This window comes from Phaenicophaeus curvirostris, chromosome 12 (genome assembly GCF_032191515.1).
Source record: "Phaenicophaeus curvirostris isolate KB17595 chromosome 12, BPBGC_Pcur_1.0, whole genome shotgun sequence".
In the NCBI taxonomy this organism is placed as follows: Eukaryota; Metazoa; Chordata; class Aves; order Cuculiformes; family Cuculidae; genus Phaenicophaeus; species Phaenicophaeus curvirostris.
The window spans coordinates 134,736-159,602 of NC_091403.1; the positions used below are offsets into that span (position 1 = coordinate 134,736).

Below are 24,867 nucleotides of genomic sequence, written 5' to 3' on the forward strand. Positions count from 1 at the left end.
TCTTCCAACCTGGTAATTCTATGATTCTATGAATGTTCCTAGCTATCCAATCTCACCCTCCCCTGGCACAATGTGAAACCATTACCTTTCATTCTATCTCTTGTTTTCTGGGAGCAAAGCCCAGCACCCACCTCGCTCCAACGTTCTTTCTGGGAGCTGCAGAAAGCAATGAGGTCTCCCCTCCTCATCTCTAGGCTAAACAGCCCCACAACCCTCATTTGCTCCCACAGCCCCTGGGCTCCAGGCTCTTCCCAGCTCTGTTTGCTTCTCCAGATGCTTTCCAGCTCGCAATGTCCTTGGGGTGAGGGGCCCAGAACCGAGTCCAGAAGTCAAGGTGCAGCCTCCCCAGTGCAGGGGAATGATGCCTTCCCTGCTCCTGCTGGCCACAATGGGGCCAGTAGAGGCTGAGAGCTTGGTGTGGGGGCTGAGCCCTGGCTTCCTGATTGGGGACCCCTGGTCTTGCTCTGTCGGCTCAAGGAGCTTGGAAGCTCTGTCTCTTTCACTGTGCAAAATGAACAAAGTGGTTATTTTAATCTTAAACCAGGTGATTGCAAGCTCTATGTAGCAAAGCTGGCTTCTTTTGGTGACCCTGGGAGACTCGGTCCCTAACTCCGTGCTGTGTGGGCAGAGGCAAGAGATGAGTGTTCTGGAAAACTAGTTGTTCTTTTTTTTTTTTTTTCCCCCCCCTTCAGATTTACCCAGCTAAATCCAATTAATGCAGCTGTTTTCTTGATAGGTGAGCCACCTGAGCTGGCAGCTGAAGTGTGGAGGGGCTCCAGCCAGAGCTGTGTGCTGTGTTTGGTAAGGGGTTTCAGGGTCATGTTGCTCTGCTGCGGTTTATCTCCACTGGAACAGTCTCCCAAAACCAATTGAAATGTCATTCTGCTTTGCTAGTGTGCTGTAACAGACAGCTTTGATAATGCTTGTTGCACAACAGGGAATCTCCTTTAAAAACAAGGTTTTAGGCTTGCTGGGTGTTGTTCTGAAAGTAATGCTCCTGTGTGAAATACTACCATCAAATCCCTTCCAGCCTTGATTCCAGCCAGGTGTGTTCCAGACCCTTTCCACCCAGAGTAAACCCTGGGAGAGCTGCTTAAGCTCAGCCTTACCAGTGGTGAGAGTTGATGCAGCCTGGCCTAACCCTGTTTGGGATGAGCTGGGGCTGTGAGCTGGTGGCTTGCTAGGAACAGTTACACCAATACTATGCTTTTATCAACTTAGCTGACTTCAACTTGGGAAGCAAAATATACTGGGGAAAAATTACTTTTAGAGTTGCTTGTGATCAAAGTATGGAGCCATCCTGGCTTGCTTATGTTGCAAGTGACACTGTTTAACAGCATGTTAAATTGTGTCTGGGGATTCAAGGCCATCCTGACTGTAGCCCTGTGCTGAGCACCCCTTTCAGCTTTGGCATGGCGCTGCCCAGTGGGAATTCTACAGAAGTTGTGAAAAGCAAATACGGAATTGTGGCTGAGGTGTGGAAGAGACTTGTCTGCTCCAGGATATCCCCAGGAGCTAATGTGCATCTTGGCCATACCTGCAGTGAGCAGTGTTTAATGACTTCCCTAAGGATTCGGATATCCTAATCCTGTGCCAGTGCTGTTGTGATGCTGCAGGTTCTGCCTAGCCCAGGGATTTCATTATCTGTAGGCTCTCTATGGGTGTGTCTGCCTCAGGCTGTGGAGGTGCCTTCAGTTCCACTTGTGCTGGGCATCTTTGTGGCTCTTGCTGCTCAGGTGTCTGTTGTCCCACTGACTGAGAATGGCTCTGAAGGGGCATGTCCTGCAAGTAAACAGTGGTTTGCTATGGGGTTTGCTTGGGGCTGATGGGATGTGAGCTCCAGAGACCTGACAGCTGCTGCACTCTGGATGCAGAGTGAGCAAGTGGAGCTCTCTACCATGGTGGTAAGCCTCACTGGTTGTCTTTGTTAGTCTGAGGGAGTGCAAACTCCTCTGTATTTGAAATCAAGCACGGCATTCCTCACTCCAGTGTAGTTTGTTTGGAGTGCTGGAGGTGTATGGAGCCTGATGGTGCCCTCCTCGAGATCTCTGAGCATCCTGGGGCTACATCTTCATGCTTGAACGTGGGTTCTTGACTAGGGGTTTGACTGGGAAAGGATTTGAGGGACTGGACTCCTGCCTGAGATTCACCTTGCTGTGTCTGTGCGTGATGCTTCTTGGGTCTGTGTTCCAGGTCTGCCACAATGGTTTAACCTGGAGCCTTTAAACTGCTCAGCAGCACTGCATGCCTGCTGCAGAGAACTGGATTGCCTTTCTTGTTTGTTTCTGATCCAGGAACATCCCTGGAAACTCTTGGCCCTTAATTGGAGACTAGGTGTTTTACCAGGAAGTGGTGTTTGACTTCTCATGACTTTAAATGACCTGTCAGCTGGATCATACTTCTGTCCTGCCTTGTTCATCCAGTGGCTTCACGGAGGCAATGGAGCCTCCTGGTCTGGATTGGGACTGAGTGCTGTAGCAGCTGACAATGCTGTTGTTAGGTTGCTGATGACACCTTGGTGTTTCACACAGTGTGCTGGATTATTGGTGAGGCCTGTGGAAGGAGCAGGAGGACCCACCAGTGCTGCTGGGCTGCACCTTGTGGGGAAAAGCAGAGGGGATAACCAGGTCCAGACATATGCTGTTGCTGTAGCTGCCACTCTGTGGAGGGCTTCCAGGGAAGCCTGAGCAGGCAGCACGTGTTCATGGCCAAACCATTCCAGATGGAGCACTGAAACCTAATCGTAGCTGGGCTCAAGAGTGCTCCTTTGCTTGTCTTGGCTCAGGGCTGAGTAGGGCAGGTTCTGGAGGACGCAGCCTCAGGCATGACATTTACCTGTGCTTTGGTGTCCAAACCAGAGGATACGGGCTTAGTCTCGAGCTCCATGCCTGTGAACTCTTTCCACTGGGCTATCCAGGCTTGGGAATGGTTTGGGCCCTGTGTGGTCTACAGGCCTGCAGAGCTCTTCCCAAAGGAATTAGTCTGGTTTAGGGAGGCAGTGAGCTTTCCCAGGGCAAGAAGGTATGGAGAGGTGAGGGGCTAGATGCCAGCTCCTGTGGCCAGGACGCTGGCAGTATCTCTGATATCCTTGACAGCCTGAACCTTAAAAAGCAATAAGTGGAAGGAATTTTTTATGAAATGTATGGCCGTACTCTTGCTGTTTCATGTTCTAGTTACTGCCAGCTGCGGGAAGTGTTAAATGCTAAATAAGCAGGAATGAGCCAGGCGTTTGTGTTTATTTTTGTCTCCTCGGGAGAAGCCTTGCCTCTTGCTGTAACCGGTTCTTTAGCAGTTACAGGAGGAGTCTGTAGAGTTTGGCAGTTGTGCCAAAACAGCCTGATATAGCACTTCTTATTAGAGATGACTGGTGATACTTTCTTCAATTGAGCTGCTCTGCTCCTCGGCTGCTTTTTATAAAGATGGCTTAAAGCTCGACCTGCCTGTTTCCTCTTGCCTGGAGCTCCCTTTCAGCCCTACGTGTTTTACTCCGGGCTTGTAAATGCTGCGGCGTTGTGCCTGCAGAGTCCCAGCACCTCATCTCGAGGTGGGCTGAGCCCCTTTCCATAGGCAAAGATCCTGCATCCCGGTGCTGAATGGATGTTAATAACCTTAAACGGGCTGGGATCCCGAGTCAATTGTTTAGGTCCTACCCGGAGGCATCGTGTGAGTCGACAGTTCAGTAAGTTATTCCTGCTGCTTCCAGGACGGGGATTCCTTTGCTTTTGTCTGAATAGCTCGAGGTAAGCTCTCCGGCGCGGAGAAAACTATCAGGTCACGCCTTACGGCGCTGCTCCTAAGGACGGTCCCGTGCTCGGGCTGGGCTAGAGTTCCGGTGTCCCTGGGAAATTCCTCTTAGAGCTGCCGCGCGCCGGGAGAAGCAGCAAGGAGTGATTTGTAAGTAAAACAGCTCGGTGCTTCAGGCTTGCCAGCGGGTGAAGCGGAGGCAGAAGCCAGGCCTGGAGTGTACCCCCAGGAAGGCATCAACAGCCAGGTGTATTGCATGTCTCCTTGGCAGGTACAAACAACCCACTTTGGGGGCTATGGGCTTCTCTGTCTCTTGGAACAGCAGGGGCTTGCTCGCCAGCCCCACTGCCACTCAGTTTTTTGAGTTTAGCGCTGACTCGATTTGCTGAATGGTAGGGATTCTGCTCCAGAGGCAGAGGCTGGTGAGGTCGTTCCTTCCTTGCTCTTCCCTTTAATGTGGACTGTAACTGATAACGATACTGTTTGCTCAGGATGTTTAGGAGCAGAGTTCTGCTGCAGTGGATTTTGGGTGGCTGGAGGACCTGCGCGTGGTCCAGGAATGCTGGTTAGAGATGAAGTTAAATGGCTTCTACATTGATGGAGGCTTGGATGCTGTGCAGTTGTGCCAAAACAAGCCTGGACATGGAAGTGATATGCAGGCAGAGCTGGAGGATACAGCTGCTCATGCTGGTTCTCTGGGCCAGCACCAGCAAGCAGGAGGGAGTTGATCTCCTTTTGTGTGAAGGAAGCTTTACAAGAGCTCAGGCCTGCATGTGGTGGTCCCAAAACTTTGGCGCTCATGGATCAGTGCATGTGGAGAGTCATGCTAGTGCAGAGCTTGGCTGCTGCCTAAAGGGAAGATCAGGATTTGATTCTCTGCCTTGCCAAATGGTATCTTGGGATTTGGGGCTCTGAGTGGGGAAGTCAGTTTTTTTGCAAGCTTGGCTTCTGAAGTGCTGGTGTAGCTGCTGGTGGGCTGTTCCAGGATGTTGTCCAGAGCTCCCAGATATGGGGGGAAGGGGGTGTGTGTGCGTGTGTGAAGTGAGCCCTGCTGTCTTCTGCCATGCACAGGAGAAGCCATGATGGCTCCTCTGTGAGCATCCCTCTTGTCCCCCAGCATCAGGAGGCAGATGCCTGGGAGAGAAGGCACTGCCTCTGTCACCCAGATCTCTGCTTTAGCAATGTGATGTGCTGAAGGCAAGCGGCAGGGAGTTCCTTTTAGCAACTGTGCCAGTTTGGGTGCTGTGGCTCTTGGTCTAAAGTTCATGTCAGCTGTGGTGATCTGGTACCCGTTTGGACTGGGGCTGTGCTGGTCTGATGTGCTATGCTGGTCTGATATGCTATGCTGACAAATCACTGAGCCATTTGCTTAACTGTTTCTTTAATGCCAAGAATTGTACTTAAGTGTTGTGAAGACCTGGATCCTAAAGCTAATGTGAGTTTTGGGATCATCCAGACTTTCCACAATGCGTCAAAAGCCGGGTGATGAGTACTAGCCTTCTTGACACTTGAGCTTGTTCTCTTTACCAGAAAGAAGATACTGGGAGGAGCATAAAAGACTACTGGGACAGCCCAGATGCCCCTGCGCTTTCCACCTGCAGCAATGCAGATGTATTCCGCCGAATAAATGCTATGTTGGACAACTCCCTGGATTTCAGTGGAGTCTGCACCACACCTGTTGCAAAGAGCAAACGTGACATCCTGCCAGGTGAGATGTTTGGGCTCAGGTGAGTTTGAGGGTCTGGGGCTGGTGGAGTGGGGAGCTGCTTGGTGGGACTGTGGGGTCATGGTTGGCATGTGCTTGTGAGCAGAGAACTACTTGGAGCCAAGGTTAATGCCAGTGCGGTTCTGGGGGCTGCATTTGTCTGCCTGAGATGGATAACAGTACAGAAGTACCTGGGAAGGCTTGCTTCTGCTCCCTGTGATGCCATGGGGTCATCCTGTTGGCAGGCTGTGAGCTCCTGCTGCCTGACCTGCCATCTCCTGGTGTGGATGGTTCCAGCAGACTCCATATGGTCTGCCTGTCCTGGAGGCAGGATTAAGCTGTTAGTGATGAGCATGGCTAATCTGGTGCGTACATCAAAAATGCAAAAGAATTCTGAATAACTGCTTGCTACAGGTCAGTTAATCATGTGTTTAGAGAGCACACTGAAGCAGTATGTGTAGGTGAAGACTTCCTTGCACAGCAAGCTTGGGATTATGAAATCAGTGTTGTGAGTTTTGCTTTCTTCAGGCTGAGGGGAGTGGGTATATTTTGGTGTCTTGCACTCAGTCTGCCTCAAAACAGAAGGCTCTGTGCCAAAGCAAACAGCGCTGGGTCTAGTCCTACTCTTATGTATGGAAAGGATGTGCTTTTGTTCCCCCTACAGCAGGCAAGATCTACAAGTAAGTGTACCTGCCCAGGTGTTCCTCCTGCCAGCACACTCCTGTGCAGTGGTGCCTGTGCCAAAGATTTGAGTGCCTGAAAGAGGTTGCTGTTGCTCCTCCAGCCTCTGAGCTATAGGGTCAATAAACACTTCGGCTGTTATTGGAAACAAACTGACCTCTGTAACTGTCCCAAAACAAAGTGGGAAGCAAAGGGGAAAACCTTGCCAGCTGGTGACTTTGCAAGCTGCCGCAGGCAGGGAAGCTTTTGTTGCAGTCACTGGGAGGCAGGGTTGCCTTGTGCCTGGGGATAATCTGATAAATTTTAATCAGATGGGTGTAAAAAAAAAAAGGCTCCAAACAGGTGTCTGAGTGTCCTGTGGGTCTGTTTGAAGCTTGTGCTGTGTGACTTTGTCCTGGACTAGCAAAATGACTGCTACCAGATGACTTCCAGTACAGCTTAATCTCCCGGGTGTTTGAAGGGCTTAGTACCGTGGACCGGGGGCTGATCTGGCCATGTGATCCAGTGCTGGCGCTGCAGAAATGCCAGAGGAAGGGAACCGTCTTCTTCAAGGTACAGACCTAGAGCCAGCAGTGCTTGAAATGTGCCTAATAAAGCAGTGTTGGGGGATGCTGCGCTGGCTACTCCTGTGCAGTTGCATAGTGAATGTTAACTCATTCAAGGTCAGTGGTGTGATTAGTGGTGCCTTTTTAGAGATTCGCTGTGGTTTTGGGCTGTTTAGACATTTTTAGTCCCAGTGTTACTGTGTTGTATCTGATCTTGATGCACTGGAAGCCTATGGGAAAAATAAACCTAAGGGTTTTCCTTTCTTCCCTGACAAGTTCGTGAAAGTTGTTTCCGGTTGCCTTGTTGAAAATTGTATTCCTCTTATAGTTTGGGATAGGAATGTTTCCTTGTTATGTTTCTGCTTACTTCCTAAAGGTAACCTAGCTGATGGAGGACCTGTTCCTGCCTGCTGGAGCAGGTTGATCCTGTGAAGGTGTGGATTAGCTGTAGTTTTAGGTCTGGGCTCAGAGCTAGTGCATCAGTTTGATTTGCAATCTGAGATGTGTTAAGCTCATCTTTGAAGGACTGGGTGTTCACCTGGCAATGGAGCAAACCTGCTGACTCACCTGCATGTGAGTGTCTGCTCACTCTGTTTTGGCACTACAGTGTTCTCATGGATGTCCAGAGTAGAGACTCTGGTGTGGAGCTGCAAAGAGGTGGTGCTGTGACTGGAAGCAGGGTTTATTTCCCCTTAGTGGCAAACTGCTGGTGCTCCTGTGTTGGGTGCCCTCACTGAGGCTAGCGACAGCGTGCAGTCTGTTTTGGGAGGTGCCTCTGGGCTGTGGGAGAGACTTGTAACAGCACAACCTGAGCTGCCCTGGCTGAGCTGGTGTTACTGGTGTGGCTGTATGGATGAGTCAGCACTGCTGGTGTGCCAGCAGTTCAGAGTTGTTGGACTGTGTGCAGTCCAGATGTGTTTTGTTAGTGCTGGAGTTGGGGCTTTCGGTAGGTTACAAGGGCCAAGTGCAGTAGTTCTGCAGGCTTCCTTCTCTCTCTGGATCAGGGAAGTGCATGAGCTGCTTCTGTTGCCAATAAGCACCTCTGTGAAAAAGCTGGTGCTGTCAGCAAGGATGTAAATCCTAGGGCAGCTGTTATCCACAATAGTGAGGTGCTCTGGCCCTTGGCCTCTGGTCTGGGCTCTGCCATTCTTCTGCAGAAATTCCTACCCGAGGGCTGTGAGGCTGAGCAGTTGAATTTCAGAGTGTAATGTTGCTAATGGCTCCCTGCAAGGGGCAGAGGGCTCAGAGTCTGCAGCAGGCTGGTGGAGAAGTTTCTTGTGCCTGTGAGTGAACAGGACGAGACACTGTGGGATCAGTGTCTTGCATTTGGTGAGCCTGGCTTCTGAGTGGGTGGCCAGCAGAGCAGAGACCTGTGGTTTCTTGTGGTGGTCTGTCGCTGCTCTGAGTTAAATTTTTTCTGAAGAACTGGTGACCCTCTGGTGCTTTTACTTGGTGCACATGCAACTTGTGTATTGACTGTATAATTGTGAAACTTGTAGCATGGGTGGTCTTAATGAGCCTGGAACTCTACTGTTAATGTGGTGGCTATATCAGGTGAGTGCTATATTCTTGCAACTGAAACTGTTTTGGCTGAAGCACTTGGAGAAGAGATTTTATTCCAGCAGGGGAAGTACTTGTACTTTAATCTCTTCATCATCCCTCAGGCTTTCCAGTTGTCTTCCTCAGGTCAAACTAAATTTATCCTGGATTGGACCTGTGTGTAAGGAGGCCCTTTTGGCACTAAGAGGATTACATATGTTGGAGAAGGGGTGGCAGGAGTTCATAACCTTTCACTAATGCTATTGGGAAACACGTGTGGAGACACCTTACCTGGTGCACATTGAGTGGGTGCTGAGAGGAGATCAGCACATCAGCAGCCCAAGCAATGTGAGGGATCAGGCTTGTTCAGCAGTCTGGTATCTGGCATTGTTGGAGAGTTATCCAGATATGGGCAGAGTTGTGTGGCAGAAGGGACTGCTGCTGGAGCTTTAGCTTGCTACACCTGATCTTAAGCATCTGTAAAGATCAGTTTGCAGGTAGTCATAATCCCTGCTGAACCTGGTTGTCTCATCAATGATTGGAGTCATCAGGCCCTGACTGACCAGCAGCCCAGTGGTTCCTGGATGCTTGGTCCGGAGCTCCCCAGGCTCTGGCTGGAGAGAGCCCAACTGCAGGGTGTAGTGCAGCAGTGTGGTGAGAGTTGTCCTTGTGGAACCTGTCTGGTGTCTCCTGGGACAGGACTGTGTGATGCTTTACCTTACAGACTGGTTCAGGCCTCCCTGCAGAAAGGCCAGGCTCCCTCAGAGAGGTTGTGCTGGGCAGACATAGCCTATCAGTGGCTTCTAGTGTGGTGGTGGAGATAGAAAGGGAATGTGGCCTTGGTAAGTCAGGAATTGACAGCTCCTATCCTGCTGGTGGGGCTGGAGCACTGCCTGTCCTTGAGCAACTGCTTCCAGGGTATGTGCTGCTCTTCCCAGTCTCAAGCTACTCTGCATATTTGTCACTGTCCCAGAGCCAGATGGTTTGTTTGCTGGGGTTTAGAGCTGGGCCTCACTGGGTGGAAGGTTCTGCTGTAGGGCTTGGTTAAAGAAACCTAAACAGCATTTGAAATCAACTGCCTGTTCTGTAGGCACAAGGTCCTGGAGCAGTGAGTAAAGCTGCCCCATCACCTTTATGTGCCCTCCTGGCCAAGCTGACTGGCTTTGACTCAAGGCAATGCTGGCTCAGAACTGGATTTTAAAGGATTGCAGATACCTTGGTTGTCTCAGCAGCATTGTTTTCCCTTTCATTAATCTCTGCTCATTAACTAAGACAAAACTGCCATTATTTTGCTATAAGCTGACAGTCCTTGTGCAAAGCAATGGGAGATGGGGGGCAATGGGAGATAGGTAAATGAGTTCCTGTAGCTGGGAATGTCTTCTGGTGCCCAGTTTGGTGCACAGGCCGTTAGCTGTGGTCCATCATATCCTAATGATTCACAGTGGCACTTTACTTAAGGAAAACTGAAGGACAAATGCAAACCCAGACTGGCTGATGACTAAATTGGCTTCCTGTTTCCTCTTGATTGCAGGCAATTAATGACCTACCTCTTGTTTAGCCACCCAAGAAGTCCTCCCTGGTACTGTAACACGTGTTCCTCTGTTCTCCACTGCCCTGCAGCTGTGGGGAAACACACCAAACAGCACAGGATGTGGGTGACCTGGGGAGTGGGAACGAAATGTTGGGGTTGACAGGGTGCCTGAGGCAGAACAAGGCCCTCAGCAGGAGCTCACCTGGAGCTGAGAACTGTTCTGCACACATCCAGAGTAGTGGAATTAAACTCCTGTGCCCTGGAAGAGGTGCCTGCCTATTGCCCTAGGTTTTGGCCTTTGTATTTCAAGTGTGCATTGACAGGCCTCTGCCTCCATGGGCACAATGCAGATATGTACTGGGAAGTACCTCTCATAAATGGGTTTCTTCCTCACATCCACTACTGGAAGCAGATCACAGTGCGTTTTCTGCAGAGAGTGGGGGCTTGTCCTGGAGCTGCCACACTTTACAGCATTTGCAAACAGGATGGTGTTGCTGAAGATCTAGCAGGCTTCCTGACAGGATTTGCTCCGTCATTCGGACTTTAGTGCAGCAGTTCCTGTGGCAATCTCTTGCTGGTACTCCTGGAAGGGGCAGTTAGAACAGCATGGGGAAGCTGCAGTGCCCTATTCCTTAGTTCCTTAAGTAGCTGCTGGCCAGCTGTCCAAGTGTTTGTGGTTGTGGGAATAAAGCCGATTCCTTGCTGTGACTGTGAAACAGGTCATGCCACAGCAAATGTCTCCACTTAAGGAATTTTTCAAATTGCAGGGAAAATGCTTGGTTTTGCGTCAGGAAAACTTCTTGTAACTAGTGGGTTTATGCCTAACAAGCTTTCCTGTGCCCTAATGATCCCCAGTGTGCCTTAGGAACACAGCTGGCTCATCCTCTAAAAGCTTCTACTTAAGATTTGTTTGCCTCGTGTTCAGAACATACTTGGGAAGGTTAATTTTCAGGTAGCTCTCAAGGTAGCTGCTTACATGGAATGTCAGAGCTGAGTTGGGTTTTGTCAGTGAGCAGAGCTTACAGCTGAGCTGTGCTTACTGTTCCCTTGCTCTGTAAGCCCATTGCTGGAAGCGCTTCCTCTGTGTCCAGGCTCTGCTGGAAATTAGTATCTGGGATGCTAATTTAGCAAAAGGATGCAGAAGCAGGAGGAGTAGGGTCTAGTTTGCTTGGTTCATGCTTGCTTTACCACTTTGCTGCCTTTCTGTAGATTTTATTGATGTTTAAGATGGATTAAGATTTGCTGTATTTCTAGCTGGCTCTGCATGTAGTCTAGGCCTGGATGACTCCAAACATCTGACCATCTCTGCTTGGAGCATCACCTTTCAGGACTAAGCCTGATGGCACAGAGGGATGTTGGTGCTGTGGAATGGGGACTGGAATGCGCTCAGCCCTCCCTGTGCACTGTCTCTCCTGCCAGGCCCTGCTGTCCTGCTCCATGCAGGCCTAGGTTGTAATGTCTTTCAGATGCCTGTTTGGTGACAGCCATGCTGAATACCAGATCAGAAGAATGAACTGGGCTAAAACTGACTTTGGCTTAGCCTTAACCAGGTCAGGTCCCCACACCAGCTTCCTGTGTGGAAACTCATCTGCCCAAATGGGTGTGAATGGGGAGGGAGCACTGGGGTGGGGACAAGGGACTGGGGCTGCAGTGCACAGAAGCCAGTGAGGCTGGCTGGGCTTAACTGCAGGTTGAGAGCTGAGCTGCGTGGAGATGCTTGCCATCCAGAAGCTTTTGAACTCTTAAATGCGATGCTTGGATGTGAAGTCAAAAAATGTGGCTCTCTGTATGAGTCATGGTGTGGAAAGCTGTCCAACCTGTGATCTGGCACCAGGGACCTCCTGGACAGACAGGAGGGCATCATCCAGGATTGCTGCCTGCTCAGAGACCTGCATGGGAGTGTTTTCCTAAGGACTTGCTTCTCATGATGGTGTTTAAATCAAACCACACCGGCTCAAGAGGTGGGAGCTGGGTCTTGGACAGGAGCCCAGTGCAGCACAGCTCCCTCTGCAGGCATGGTTGGCTTCCAGTGGCAACTCCAGAGAAAAATCCAAGTTGGAAATGCTTACACTGGTTCTTGGGGCTTGGAAAAGTCTGCAGTGAAGTGTCTGGACTGGGCTGTGTCAGGTTGCAAAGTGGAACTGATTTGTTTGTTAGATGTTTTATGACTAATGTGAGGTGGTGAGTCTTCAGGCTGAGCTTTTGTGGTAAGTCAGTTCTTCCTGCCCCAGTATGCTGTGAGTTTTGGCTGACATCAGTAACTGATTGCCTTGTAACAAATTTCCAGACTCTGGATTGGAAAACAACTGTTCTAAAGTCTGTTTAAATTCTGATTTCAAGTTGGTGTTTTGCGTTGGTAACCCATGCCCACCGTGCAGCATGGCCGGCAGTGTTACAGGGTAGTGATCCTGTCCTTGCTGCTTGCTTCAGGTGGGAAAAACTCTAATGAAACAATGCTGGCTAGCTACCAAATTCTGCTGCACTTATGCCTGTAACTGGATCACAGGGAGTTGGCTTTAATGCAGGTTGAAGCCATTGGAGGGAAGTGTTGAATTCTTGAACTTGAGTCTGATCGGGTTCAATTAAACACAATAACTCATTTCTGAAGAATGGAAGTGGCTGGGGAAAGTGTACCTGGGTGTTGCTGAGTGAGCGCTGCCCATTGAGGAGCTTGTTCCCTGTTCTCTATTTTTTTTTGGGGTGGTGGATTTCAACCAGGATGTTGGATGTGGGACGCTGGGTGGGATTTGTCTTGCTGTCTATCAGTATTCCTTGTCTGTGCTTCCCAGAAGGTGGGGCTTGCTGATCCTCTCCTGCCGTGGATCTGGGCTGGAGCAGAGCACTTGTGCATTTTCCTAAATGCCAGAATGTTACATATTCATGCAGGCAAGTTATGGTTGCTGTGGGAACGCAGTTGTCTGAGCAATGTGTCTTTATCCTCTCCTCCCCATGGCTGCATTATAAATGTTTTTTTGGGCCTGTCCAAAACAAACAATCTGCAAACTCTGCTGGGAGAGTTAATGCAGTGAAGTGCCCTGCTGAGTGTGCAACGTGGTGCTTGCGGAGGAATATCTGGTGCTGCTACAGGTGCTTGCTGATGCTGGGATTGAGTTGGCACTGCTGCTCGTACTGATACTCCTGGCAGAGTGGGGAAAAAGCCCCAGCAGATGCTGTGGAGGAGGCTGTAGCTGGAAGGAGCAAGGTGGCACACCGTGGGCAGGTTTGGTTTTAGCTGTTCTCATCCTGACCATAGTGCTTTGGTCTCCTTGCAGTGATCTGGGAATGCTGATGTTCCCTGAGGTGCTACGGCATGAAAGTCATCCATCCTGTGGTGGCAACAGCCTGTGCAAGGGTCCCAACTTCTGCCAGACCTTGCCTGTGCTTTGCTAGGTTATGGGCAACAGAGGTGTGGGATGTGGATGTGGAAAAGGAGGCCAGGAGTGCTGTCAAGCTGTCTGGGCTGGTTGGGTCTGCATGTGAGGGATAACGTGACAGGCTGGAGCCACTGCAGTGCCCGCGGAGGAGCCGGGAGTGGTGTGTGCAAAGTGTACATCTGATGGCACAGTGGGAGGAGCAGGAGGTGGCAGCTTCTTCTGGGTAGCTGGCATATAAATGCCCTCTGACTCAGACCTTGGGTAACACAGCTGAGCATCTGTGGTTTCATCAGCCCCCAGATCCTCTCATTAAACTGGAATTCTCAGACTATGAACCTGCTGTGTTTCCTTAGGCTATTGATACAGGTTCAAACTGAAGCAGGAATCTGGTGTCTCCAGTACCGTAGGCATGTGAACACCTTGCAGGGGAGGGGAGGGCAGGTGACAGGTAAACAGGCCATGAAAAACTCCTGATGGAAAATAGGTCCTGCGCTCTGGCTGGGCCTCCTACCTATGCCAGTGTGATGCACCAGCTGGGGCTGGACCTGGGATAATGGCCTTCTCACTGGGCAGTGGGAGGGTGAAGGTTATCGGTGTTACTTGGTGCTAAACAATGCAGAGTCAGGGAGGCAGAAGCCAAGTTGAACCGAATAGATTATACTAGCAGAATTGCTAAGCTTTGTGCTGGGCTCTGAATTGGAGCCAGCAGCTGGAGCGTATCCAGGACTAAAGTGTTTTTGGGTTCTGTGGGTGGAGGGAGGCGGGGACAGGAGAGCTGGGCAGCACTGAAACTGTCTGCTCTGTTGCTGCCACTGCTGCCGTCGTTGCTGGGGGGACTGCTGCCTCGAGCTGGGTGTCTGCCGAGCTGTATGGTGGAGCTCTGCTTTTGTGCTGCCTGCCTCCCTCGATCTCCTGGAACTGCGCCTCTCCTCCTGCTTGCCTCTCTGGGGGGAATCTCGCCCTTTCTCCTTACCTTTATTTTGTAAGAGCTGATGCAGTTCTCTCGCATGGCTCAGTGACGTCACTGTCAGCACCGTAAGCATCAGCAGCCTGGTCACATGCTGACCCAGCCAGTAATGCAGATGGGATAGGAAGGTGGAGGGGCTGAGGGGGTGGGGGGGGCAGCTCCTGGACGCATGGTAGCCCTCCCTTTTGGGGTGCAACTGCTCACTGAAGGAGCTGTGGCTTCAGAGGGGTGTGAGACTTGGTTCAGGGCTTAATGCTTCAGAAAACTCCTTCTTTTAAAAGAGAAAAGCAGCCCTGAACTCTCAAGCTTCTGTTTGTTCTCAATCTGAGCAGACTTCCAGGACTCTGAAGAAGCAGCGGCAAGCAGGATGCTCTTCCCCACGTCCACGCAAGAGTCTTCCCGTGGCCTCCCAGACACCAATGATCTGTGCCTTGGCCTGCAGTCCCTCAACCTGACAGGGTGGGACAGACCCTGGAGCACCCAGGACTCTGATGCCGTAGCACAAACCAGCACACAGTCCGGTGAGTTTGCTGACATGCACAGCAACAGTTGTTGGATTCCTTTTTTTTTTGGCCATTTTAAAGCTAACCTGATGCGGTTTGCCTGTGCTGGGGGTGCTGACAGGGGCTTCTTGCCCTATAATGCTTGTGTAATGTGCCAGCTTATTTGGGGAGGTAGTGGCTGCCTGTGCCACAGCCCCCTCTGCTCTGCTGTCAGTTCATTGCAGACAAGAAGTTCCCAGGCTGATATTTTGCTTGGTGCTGTAATGCTGATAGAGGAATAGCCAACCTCACAGAGGAGAAATCCTCTCCCTGTGCTTGGAGGAAGTGGGTGGGGGGTGTGGTGTCAGGAGTCTGAACATGCTGGGTGGGAGTGGGGCTGAACTTTGCTCTGGTATCCTGAGGAAACACCTGCTGGCAGGTAGCTCAGCAAGCAGAGTGACCCCCTGCCCAACTGCAGAAGCCCAGGCATCACCTCTGGTCCTTGTGTTCTGGTGGTGTTCCCTGCTGGACACTGCCTGCAGGGTGTGGTAAGTGCAGCTGGCACCTGACTAACAACTTCAGCCCATAGCTCCCAGGCTGGGTGGAAGCCTCTGAAGGATCCTTCTCCACTCCCACGTTCAACTAGAAATAGCGGTCTGCTCCTCGTCAGTGGGCTGGAGGAGATGCAGTGGAATGGCTTCTTGCTTTAACTCTTTTGGTCCAGCATAAACCTACACGGTCAGCAGGGTGTGGACTTGCAGCCCTGTGCTGCTGGCTGACCTGCCCTTCCCCCTCAATTCTCCCCAGCCTGGTTTTGCAGCTGGAATCAGATGGGAAGGTTTTGGGGTGCTGGGTTCTTCCCCCAGAGTAATGCAGGGCTCAGTTATCTCTTCCAGAGGCACCAGTCCTCTCTGTAAAATCACAGGAGGAATAAAGGGTGCTGTGAGCATGAATTTAATGCATTCTCATCAGCCTGGTGATGGAGCAGGGGGTAAAACAGAGGGAAGAGTTCATTTCCAGCCTTTGAGGGTTGTAAAAAACAGTTTCACAAAGGGTGGTGCATTCAGTCCATGGAAAGATCTAGTGCCTTGGCAGAGTTTGTACAAGTTCAGCCTGGTTGCTACAGAAACTCATCCCTTTATAGCAGCACGCTGCTGCCTTGTTAAAAGGATAGTGCATCTCTGTGCAGACTTGGGTGACACAGGAGGCCCCAGGGATAACGCTGGTGCTCCCAGGAGCGTAAGACAGCTTCTAGGGGTGGCCTGGGCAGTGGGATCCTGTTTGGAGGGGGAAGGGGATGCTGCCCTTGAGATGGGGAAAGCTGCTAGGGCACAGCCCTGGATGTAGCCACAAGCGTTGTGAAGTGGAGAGGGGGAAAGTCACTGGTGGGGGAGTGGAGTTTGAAAGGGGCTTCATTGGCAAAGCTTGTTCTGCCTGCACCTGGAATCTGCAGGGCCTAGCACCCAGGCTTATCTGTGGGCCCCAGCTCAGACACTTGGGCTATGGTACCTTTATTAAGCTTTGTTGGGCTCTAGCATATGGTTCTATGGGTTACCCCTCGGGAACCAGGGAATATCCCACTTGGTATTTGTCTTTGTTGCCAGTGAAAACCTTGGAGGTGGGAATGGAAGTTGGGAGCATGCAGTGGGCTGGACAGGTGCCTAAGTGCTCTGCACTGAGCCCCTCACAGCTGTTGACAGCCCCGGGGTGCTGAACCTGTGTCGTAGGACCTTTGATGTAAAGAGCACATGGAAAGTAGGTATAGCCGTGCTGAAGGGTCATGCTGGTGCCAGCACCCAGGGTGTGGCGTGAAACAGTGCTGCAGAACAAGGGCTGTTGCACAGCCGGGTGGCCGCTCTGTGCAGACAGCCAAGCCCTGACTGATCTGCCGTAGCAGTCTCCAGTGCTCGCTTGGCCGTCTTCCTTCCAGGCTGTCTTGGCAGAGGTGTGGATGTCTCTGCAGTGCTCCAGCAACCAGGCAAGCAGCACTTGGCCAAGCCTATGCCAGGGTTTGCACCCTGTGGCCTGGATGCTGGGGACCGTGGTGAGGGGTGTTCACCACCAAGGGTGGAGGGGCCCCTGGTTTCAGGAGGGAGAAGCTTTTGGAGAGGATTAGAAGGTGCTTTGGTGTCTCCCTGCTCCCAGAGGCTGTTTCCAGTGTCAGGTGCCTGTGCCAACTGCAGTGCCGCAGAGCCCTGGGAGGAGCAGTGGGAAGGATCTGACCCCAGGCACTGCCTTGGGTCCCAGTGGGTGCCTGTGGCAACTTGTGGTCACAGCTGCTGGAAGATGGCACCCAATGCTGTTTGGAGAGGCCCATTCCCTCCCTTCTCATTCCTGGTGTTCCCCTTGGCACACAAGGTGGAATCTGGGCTTAGAACTAGTCAAAGTGCAGCTGTGTTGCTTCCACAGAGGAGCCGCTGGTCTGCCTAGGGCTGTATGGCTGGGGGTGTTGTGGTCCTGAGCATTCTCCCTTTCAGTCCCACCCTCCCTTCGCAGGTGTGCAGTGGCTGGGCTGGGAGTGCTCCTCGGTCTGGGCATCTCCCTCTCTGAGAGCAACAGGGATGGCTGAAGAAGTGAAAGGCTGGCATTTGTGCACAGGTGCTGTGTTGCTTAAGCCACCCACACCTCCTGTATCTCCAGAGCCTCATCTCTCTGCCTTGAAGAGCCTTGGGGTGGCAATGTGGAGTTCCTTGGAGAGGAGATCTTGCAGTTCAGGAGTGCTCCTGGCAGGTTCTGACACACTGTAGGTGGCAGAGGAGTGTTCCTGCATCTGAAAGCCATAAGGATCTAAGGAGTCAGCAGGTGCCAATGCTTCCAGGTGTCCTAGCCATGCTGTTATGTAAAGTCGGAGGACATGGAGGGGATGCTGCTGTGTCTGGGGAGGCTGCAGCTGGCCTGGCCCCAAGGGCTGGGGTCTCCCTCAGTCTCCTGAGAGCCAGAGAGGCTTTGTCAGTGCCAGACTGCCTCTGGGGACTGGGGAGCAGTGGTGCTGCCAGGCAGAGCTGCTGTTCCACTGGTATCCAAGCATTTTGAAGGTTCCAGCAGTGACTCAGCTGCACAGACCCACAGGGAGGTGGCTGGAAAGGTGGAAATGCAAGAAAAAAAAAAAAAGAAAAACAACCTAACAATCAGGCTAAAAATATTGCTGATGTGGTGCCCTGCAGTGCCTGTGCTTGAGTACTGATGAGCTGGGACCTCCTCTCTGCCTTGCTTAGGCCCTGCTAGCACAGAGCACTCTGCCTGGGAAGAACCTTTGGCTGCAACCCTTCTGGTGTCACCTTGTGGTCCCAGGGCAGAGTCACTATGCGACTTGGTGCAGTGGGATCAGGTGCTGGCCATGCCGGAGGAGGCCAGGGAGCAGCGTAGCTGGTTCCTATGCTTCAGTCCTGCCTCTGTCCCTCCCCAAGGGCTGCTGAGCCCCATGCAGCCAGACAGGGTTATCTGTAACAAGTTCTCCTTCTGGGTCCAGCCCTGTGAGGCACAGGGGATGTGTGCTTGGCCCTTGGGAGTTTGCCAGGTGCACTACTGGCTCCCGGAGCTGGTGTCTGGAGAGAGCCTCTCTAGGAGACAGCAGCTGCTGCAGGCTGGAGCTGCCTATGTTTGTCTGTAGGACTGAACTGCTGCCTCATAGCAGGGAAGTCATCTCGAACCTGCTGCTGCCACTGTATCTGTCAGCCTGGAAAGACTTAATTGAGTCCCAGAAACCAACTCTATGGCCCGGGGAGGGCCTCTTGGAGGAAACAGGCCCTGAACGCTTCCAGTCCTGCCATCTCCAGCTCTTATTTCTTGAGGTGGCTTTCCCCTTTTGTTAAAGAATCCTTATAGCAGGCAGGTACTTGTGTTTAGACCCTCAAGTTCCTCACTCCATGGGGTTAAGTGGCAGTGTGGTGGGACTGCCCTTGATGGTGTCCTTTACCTTTGCTGCCCTGTTCCTTAAGGAGCACGGCAAATGGGGTCTTGATCCACTTTTTGCCAAGGGAATGGGTGACAGCAGCACACAGGCAGATTGGAGCATGGATTTTGGGTCTGCCTGGCTGTTCCATCCTGCCCTACATTGGGAGGACGGCTCACCTGATGTGGGACAGGCAGACTTGCCTGCTGGGAAATTATCCTCAAAACAGTTTTAACTCAGTTTATGATGCCAGCCTCCAACAGCGTTCTCAGAAGGATCCAGAGATGATCCTTCCAGAGAGGGTGTGTGTCTCTGGGGAAGTGCAGCTGGAGCAGGTGAGCTGTTCCTGATGGTGTCGGATGGACCATCTTGCTGTGTCTGCTTCATGTGTGACTAAAGCTGCTGGGGTGGCCTCTTCCTTGCATTCTCTAGAGACTGCAGCTTCAGCCTTATCTGTGACCTCTCCAGGGCAGCTGCTGCTGTCTTGTTCTCTTGCCTGCAAGGCGGCAGCTCCAGTTGCTTTCATGCTGGGGAAGTGGCCTGTGGTAGGGACGCACTACTGGATCCTGCCAGCCCTCGATTCTCCTGCTTCCCAGTGCATAACTGATTTCTGCAATAAGCTTGGATGATCTGTAATTGCTTAAAAGCTGCTAGGCTGGAACTCCAGGGGCTCTGTGTGCTGCCTGGCAGATAGCTGAGAGGTCTCCATGAGGAGTACTGGTCACCCTGAGGTCTTCAGAGCAAAACCCTGTCTCTGAAGTGTGAAAGACAGACCTGTTGCACAGAAGGAAATGTTGTCATGGGCTCCTGGCCTTTATTCTCACCAGCAGCAGGAGGGAGGTTTCTGTCCTCAGAAATGCTGTGTGTGGTGGTGGGCACCAGAGACCCCCCTCCAAGTGGGAGTTGTTCCCAAGTGGGAGTCTGAGGCAGGGGCGTGTTACTATTAAGTACAACATGACAAGTGCTGGCCATCCTTGAGCTCCTGGTTTGAATGTTTGGCTGCAGAGCTTGAGGAAGCCCTGGAGGGGCTGAGGATTTGTGTGAGGGAAGTTCCCTGGGCCTCTGGTTGCGAGTTTGCTGGAAGGCTAAACCAGGGTGCTGGGCACCACTCTGTAGTGCTCTCCATTGTGTCCCTCTGTCTGGGTGTCTCCCTGCTCTCATCTGCAGCGTTTGGGCCAAGTGGCTTCAGAAGACAAGTGCTGCCTCTGTGTCCTCAACTCTTATGTGTTCCTGATGGGCTGTATCAAAGTCGTGCTTGTGCTAGAGGAAGGTTTCAGGCTTGTTTTAGTAGAGGAGAGCTCAGGATCTGAATCACGGTAGGTTGGCACCAGTGTCCAAGAAGGACTTCTTTTTTTTTTTTTTCCACTGTAGTGAAAGGGAAGCTTAAGGTCCAGGGACAGAGTGCTTCATGCTGAGTGAGACTTGAAGTCCACCTGCAGCCTCACTCAGGTTTGAGCCAGAGTCCACCTGGAGAACTTAGTAAAGGCTTACTTCATCCTGCTGGTGGCTGTTGATGCTGGAGCAAGGAGCATGTACCTGATTCCGAGTGGATAACCAAAGCCTTGCTGGTGGGGGGGATCCCACATCCCCGTGTTTTCAATGTCCTTTATTGCCTTGGAGGGCAGGTTGGCTTTCTTTGCAGCTGTGTCCAGCCCAGCTCCTGCCGGAGCAGCCGCTCAGGGCTCAGCAGTGGAAGCACAGATGTGGTGGTGGTGTCTGTGGAGGTTTATTGTTGTAATGCCTCAAAGTGAAAAAGCTGGAGCTGCTCTGGCTTGCAGAGCCTCCTCCATGAGGGTTGTACTCCAGGAACACCTGAGGTGGCCTCCCCATGCCATCTCTGCTCCTGCAGGGCCTTTCTGCGAATGCTTAGTGGGCACTTGACTTGAGTGTAAGGGCTGCTAGCGTTCTGTGGACTGATCCTCATCTGCTGTCCAGAGCAGCAAGCAAGGAGCACTTAACAGTTGGAGCCTACTTGAGTGGCAGCAGCGTTTGGTCCCTAACACGGTAAAATATGCATCAAATAAGTAAAACAAATGTCAAAACTGAGTTTACAATTGGTTTCTGATGGGAGTTGCTCTTAATCTGCCTCTTAAAGCTCCTGTTGAAGCAGCTTATCCTAAACAGATTTATTTGTGCTGATGCTGTAGGACAGAGGATGCAAATAGATGAGGAACTGGAGCAGGAACGTAACCAGCTTCACTGCTTGTGTCCAGCTGGAACTGAAGTTTGTCAGGGCAGTCTCTGGGCTTGTGCTGGGGATGGCTGGCAGGAGCAGGCTGCCAAAAAGCCTTTCCTTGACTGCTTCTGTCAGGGAGCTATGTTTTCTTGCAGCCCTTTGGGGCTGTTGCATCTGTCTGAGTGCTCTTTGAAGGCAGTAATGAGTAGGGGTGGGTGCAAAGCAGGCACAGACTCTTTAAGCATCTGATCCTGCTCCACGCTGTTGATGCTGCAGCAAAGAAAACACTTGGGCAGGGATGGATCTCTGCCCTCTGCTGACCTGGCACTGCCGGTGTGCATAAATACATTGGGCTCCTGGAGCTTGCCTGTAAGCTTTCTGTCTCAAGCTGCAGTCTGGAGCGCGTGCCTCGCTCCTGAAGTGAGCATGCTTTCCTCTGAGGAGAGCCTTGGAGCTGCTCCTCAGTGGCTTAGAGTGTCATTTCAAGCTCCGCAGCACATGCAGGTCTGAGTGTGTCCATTTGGAGCTGGGCAGGGGAACTGCCCTGGCTTCTGCACTGCTTCTGGAGCTGTTCTCCCTGTGTGCTGGGGCTGCCTGTAGCAGAGGGTGGGAGTGATGCCTGCCGAGTCCCTTCCCCAGCCCTGGTGGGACAGGCCTGGAGCTCAGGAATGGCTCCTGCCTTAGGCTTGGGTTTGTCCCTGGTGCTGCATTGTGACTGGGTGCAGCGTGCTGCCCTGATAACTGGGCTGTGCAGTGTGGTGTTGCAGGGTGACCCATTGTTGTAATGGCTCTAGGGATGAGGCCAGTGAGCCAGCATAGCATTTGGTCTGTTTGCATAGCTGAAATCCCTCTGGCTGACTCTGTGTGGTGGCTCTGCATGGGACTGATGCAAAGGTCCCTCTGTAGTGCTTCTGACAGGCTGTTGAGTAATTCAAGTTGAGAGGGACCTCTTGAGGTTATCCAATCTGATCTCCTGCTCAGAGCAGAATAGGGGAGCTGCTGGAGGGTGGCAGAAGTCACGGGGTGGGGTGAGGGGCTGTAGAAACTTAATTCATGGGCTGCCTCAGTGTTCCCAGAGCAAGGCTCATTTCAGTAGCACCTCTGCTGAGCTGACTCTGGAATGATCTGCTTCTAGAAGTGCTGTGGTCCTTGAGCCATCACTGCACAGACACTGTGGTGGCACCATGCAGCTGGGCTAACAGCCTCACGGAGGGTATGGGCTGAGGGCACTGGGCAGGGTGTCTCCAGCCAGTGCTGCATCTTCCATGTCAGCACCTTATATCAGCATCTCCTGCTCGCTCACGTTGTGCCTGGTCCCTTCAGTGCTGGCAAAACAGCTGAATCACAGGCAATGTCTCTACCACTGCCAGCTCGGAGGCTGCTCTCTGACACAGCAGCAGTCGCCATCCCGTCAGTATGGCCACGGAGACATGGCTGGCTTTCCTCCCTGCCCTTCTGCCTTGTTTTCTTGACAGGAGTGCAGAGAGGGAAGGTAAGGTGAAGCAAACCCCTAAGGCTATCACTTCATACCTGAGGCATACAGGCCTCTGGAAGGTAACTGGGAACCTGCAGGCGTTACTGGTGGTACTGGGTGTGAAGTACATGTCTGTGCACTAGCCGAATGCCTTAGGCTATGTACCATCTCAATTAAGATTACATTTGGGACTAAAGCCTGTTGATTTAGGTGGTGTTCTTTTACCTGAGGGAGTACAGCCAGCAGCCTTCCCCCAGGGAATGCTCCTTCTGAGGGTGTATTCTGATGGACTTGACACTTCAAGGACTGTGAGGCAGCTGGATGGTGAGTGTGAGTCACCCATCCTCAGTAGTATGTACAGTAACACATGCTGCAGAGTTTGCACCCTGGATGTTGCAGCAGATAATTAAGGAGCTTGGTACTTAAATATAGAAGTGTTTGTTCCTGAGGCTTGTAAAGCTTGAAGCGTGTTGTGCAGGATTTGACCTGAATATGTTGACTTTTAAATCTTTCTGGGACTGATGTGTTAAAAACCGGCAGTGTTATGTGTTCTAATCTCCTTAAAGACAAGCACAGTTGTGGCAGTGTGCTTGGTGAGTGCAATCACCTGCATGCTTCTAATCCTGAACTGAGTTGTAGCTGTCTGTACTGGTTTTATATTTACTTTGGGCATCTGTGTTCCCTTCCCAGGAACACAGGGGTAAATTCCCTGCCTCAGGAAGCAGCGAGGCCTGCTCTCAGATGAGATGCAGGAGATGGCCCTGTGCTCTCAGCACTAGTGCAGTAAGCTTCTCTGTGTTTCTAGCTCTGCTGCGTTTCCCATTTTCCAGGGCATGCCAGGGAAGTGACTTTCCCTGCCAGTGCCAGAACCAAGAATAGACCTCAGGTGTCCTGGCTCTAATTCTGTGGTGCAGCTGTGGGATTGTGCTGCTGTTTCTCATTCCCCTGCCCCCTTCCTAGCAAGCCAGAAATAGCTGCCTGAGTATCCTCAGTTCTGCTTCACCCCAGATGAAGAACCTGCTGGGGCAGGGGTTCCTTTTTCCCAGTTCAGAAACAAAAAGGGCCTTGCTGTATTTCCTGTTTGGGTGGTGGGCACTGCAGGTTTGATCACATCTGCAGGTCTGGGAGCAGCTTTTCTTGGAAGCTGGCAATTGGTTCGAGGTAATGGAGGTGTCTAGTGTAGTACCCAGCTCTGGAGAGGGTGTGCGAGTCTGGTGTCCAGTAGCTTTTCTCATAGCAGCAGAGACTTTCTTCTCTGTTGGAATAACGGTACTACAGTCAAACCGGGAGGATCTGAGCTGGACAGGATTTCTGGAGAAATCTAGTGTGCTGCTCAGTTTGGAGACCTACAGATGGAGATGCCCTCTGCCTCTCAGGGCCCTATCTCATGCCTGCCTCACTTAAGGGGAAGAAAGCTTTGTGCCACTTCTCTTGCTGCAGCTTTTCCCCCGTTTTGTGCACCCACAAGAGCCTGGCTGCTCCTTGTAGCTCCCTGCTAGGGCACAAGTAGCAGGGGAATCCAATGTCTGCTTTCCCTGTGCCAAGCAGAGCCCATGCCCATTCCCATACTGTGCTGCTCCATGACTCACTGAAATTGCTGCTGTGCTTGGCTTGGTCAGAGTCCCTGTGCTGAGGCTCTGGTGTGCAGGCTTCTTGCTGGCCCTGTGAGGTCCCACAGCTGCACATAGGAAGTGCTAAAACTTCACTTCAGATCAGTCTGAGTCTGGATCCCCCCTCCCCCGTGGGGAGTGGGTTGCTTTCTAAGCAGCTTAGTGCTAGTGTGGGATGGAAGGGGAAAATTTGTCCTGGCAGCTAGTCTGGCTGTGCCGCTGCCCTGGTACAGAGATGCTGATGGCAGCCGCAGGAGGTGGCTATGGTGCCTGCTTGTTTTTCAGGCATGCAAACGTTTATCTTGGAGTCATAGAATCATAGAATAGTTCAGGCTGGAAGGGTTCTCAAAGCTCATCCGGTTCCACCCCCTACTGTGGGCAGGGACACCTCCCACTAGATCAGGGGGCTCCAAGCCCCATCCAACCTGGCCTTGAACACCTCCAGGGACAGGGCAGCTGCTGCTTCTGTGAGCAATCTGTGCTGGAGCCTCCCCACCCTCACAGGAAAATATTTCTCCCTCAGATTTCATCTCAATCTTCCCTCTTTCAGAGGAAAACTGTTCCCCTCATTCTGTCCCTGCACTCCCTGATCAAGAGCCCCTCCCCAGCTTTCTGGAGCCCCTTTCAGTACTGGAAGCTACTCTAAGGTCTCCCTGCAGCCTTCTCTTATCCAGGCTGAACAACCCCAACTCTCCCAACCTGTCCTCATACAGGAGGTGCTCCTGCCCTCGGATCATCTTCCAGAGCTCCTCTGAACCCATTACAACAGATCTATGTCCTTCCTGTGCCTCTTGCTGTGGAGTTATTTCATGTCTGTAGGAGGTGCTGCTTTTTGGCTGACTAAAACATCCAGCCTGCTCCCACCCTGCCAGGGCAGAGACTGGCTGGGTGGTGAAAACTGCAGACAAGCTGTTTTTCTGGAACTGCAGCGGGCCATTGTTTGGGACAGCAGCCTATTTTTTTCTCAGCGAGCTTATTTCACAAATGACAAAAGAAACTGCACTGTGTTCAGTCCCCAGGGCCTTGGTCACGCTGCTTCCCTCCTCCGCTGCCCTGCCCCAAATGTATGTACGGCTCTGCAGCCTCTGGGCACGGCAGGTGTCTCTGAGTGGAAGCAGAAGCATGGTGGCACTGAAACCCATCTCCT

At 51.9% G+C, this 24,867-nt stretch overlaps 1 protein-coding gene across 5 annotated transcripts in view; it reads left to right on the top strand.

Annotated features, from left to right (window-relative positions):
- The first annotated feature begins 1,887 nt into the window (after positions 1–1,887).
- Positions 1,888–24,867, top strand: part of CPEB1 (cytoplasmic polyadenylation element binding protein 1) — a 36,957-nt gene continuing 13,977 nt past the window's right edge. For 2 of the 5 annotated variants that reach the window (XM_069866494.1, XM_069866495.1), the window contains exons 1-2: positions 5,275–5,452; positions 14,419–14,607. In XM_069866494.1, the coding sequence (XP_069722595.1) occupies positions 5,377–5,452; positions 14,419–14,607 (265 nt within the window). In that variant the 5' untranslated portion in view covers positions 5,275–5,376. Of the gene's footprint in view, positions 1,905–5,274; positions 5,453–6,661; positions 6,683–13,924; positions 14,155–14,418; positions 14,608–24,867 lie in introns of those variants that run through there. The other 3 variants (XM_069866496.1, XM_069866497.1, XM_069866498.1) reach the window with 3 other exon arrangements.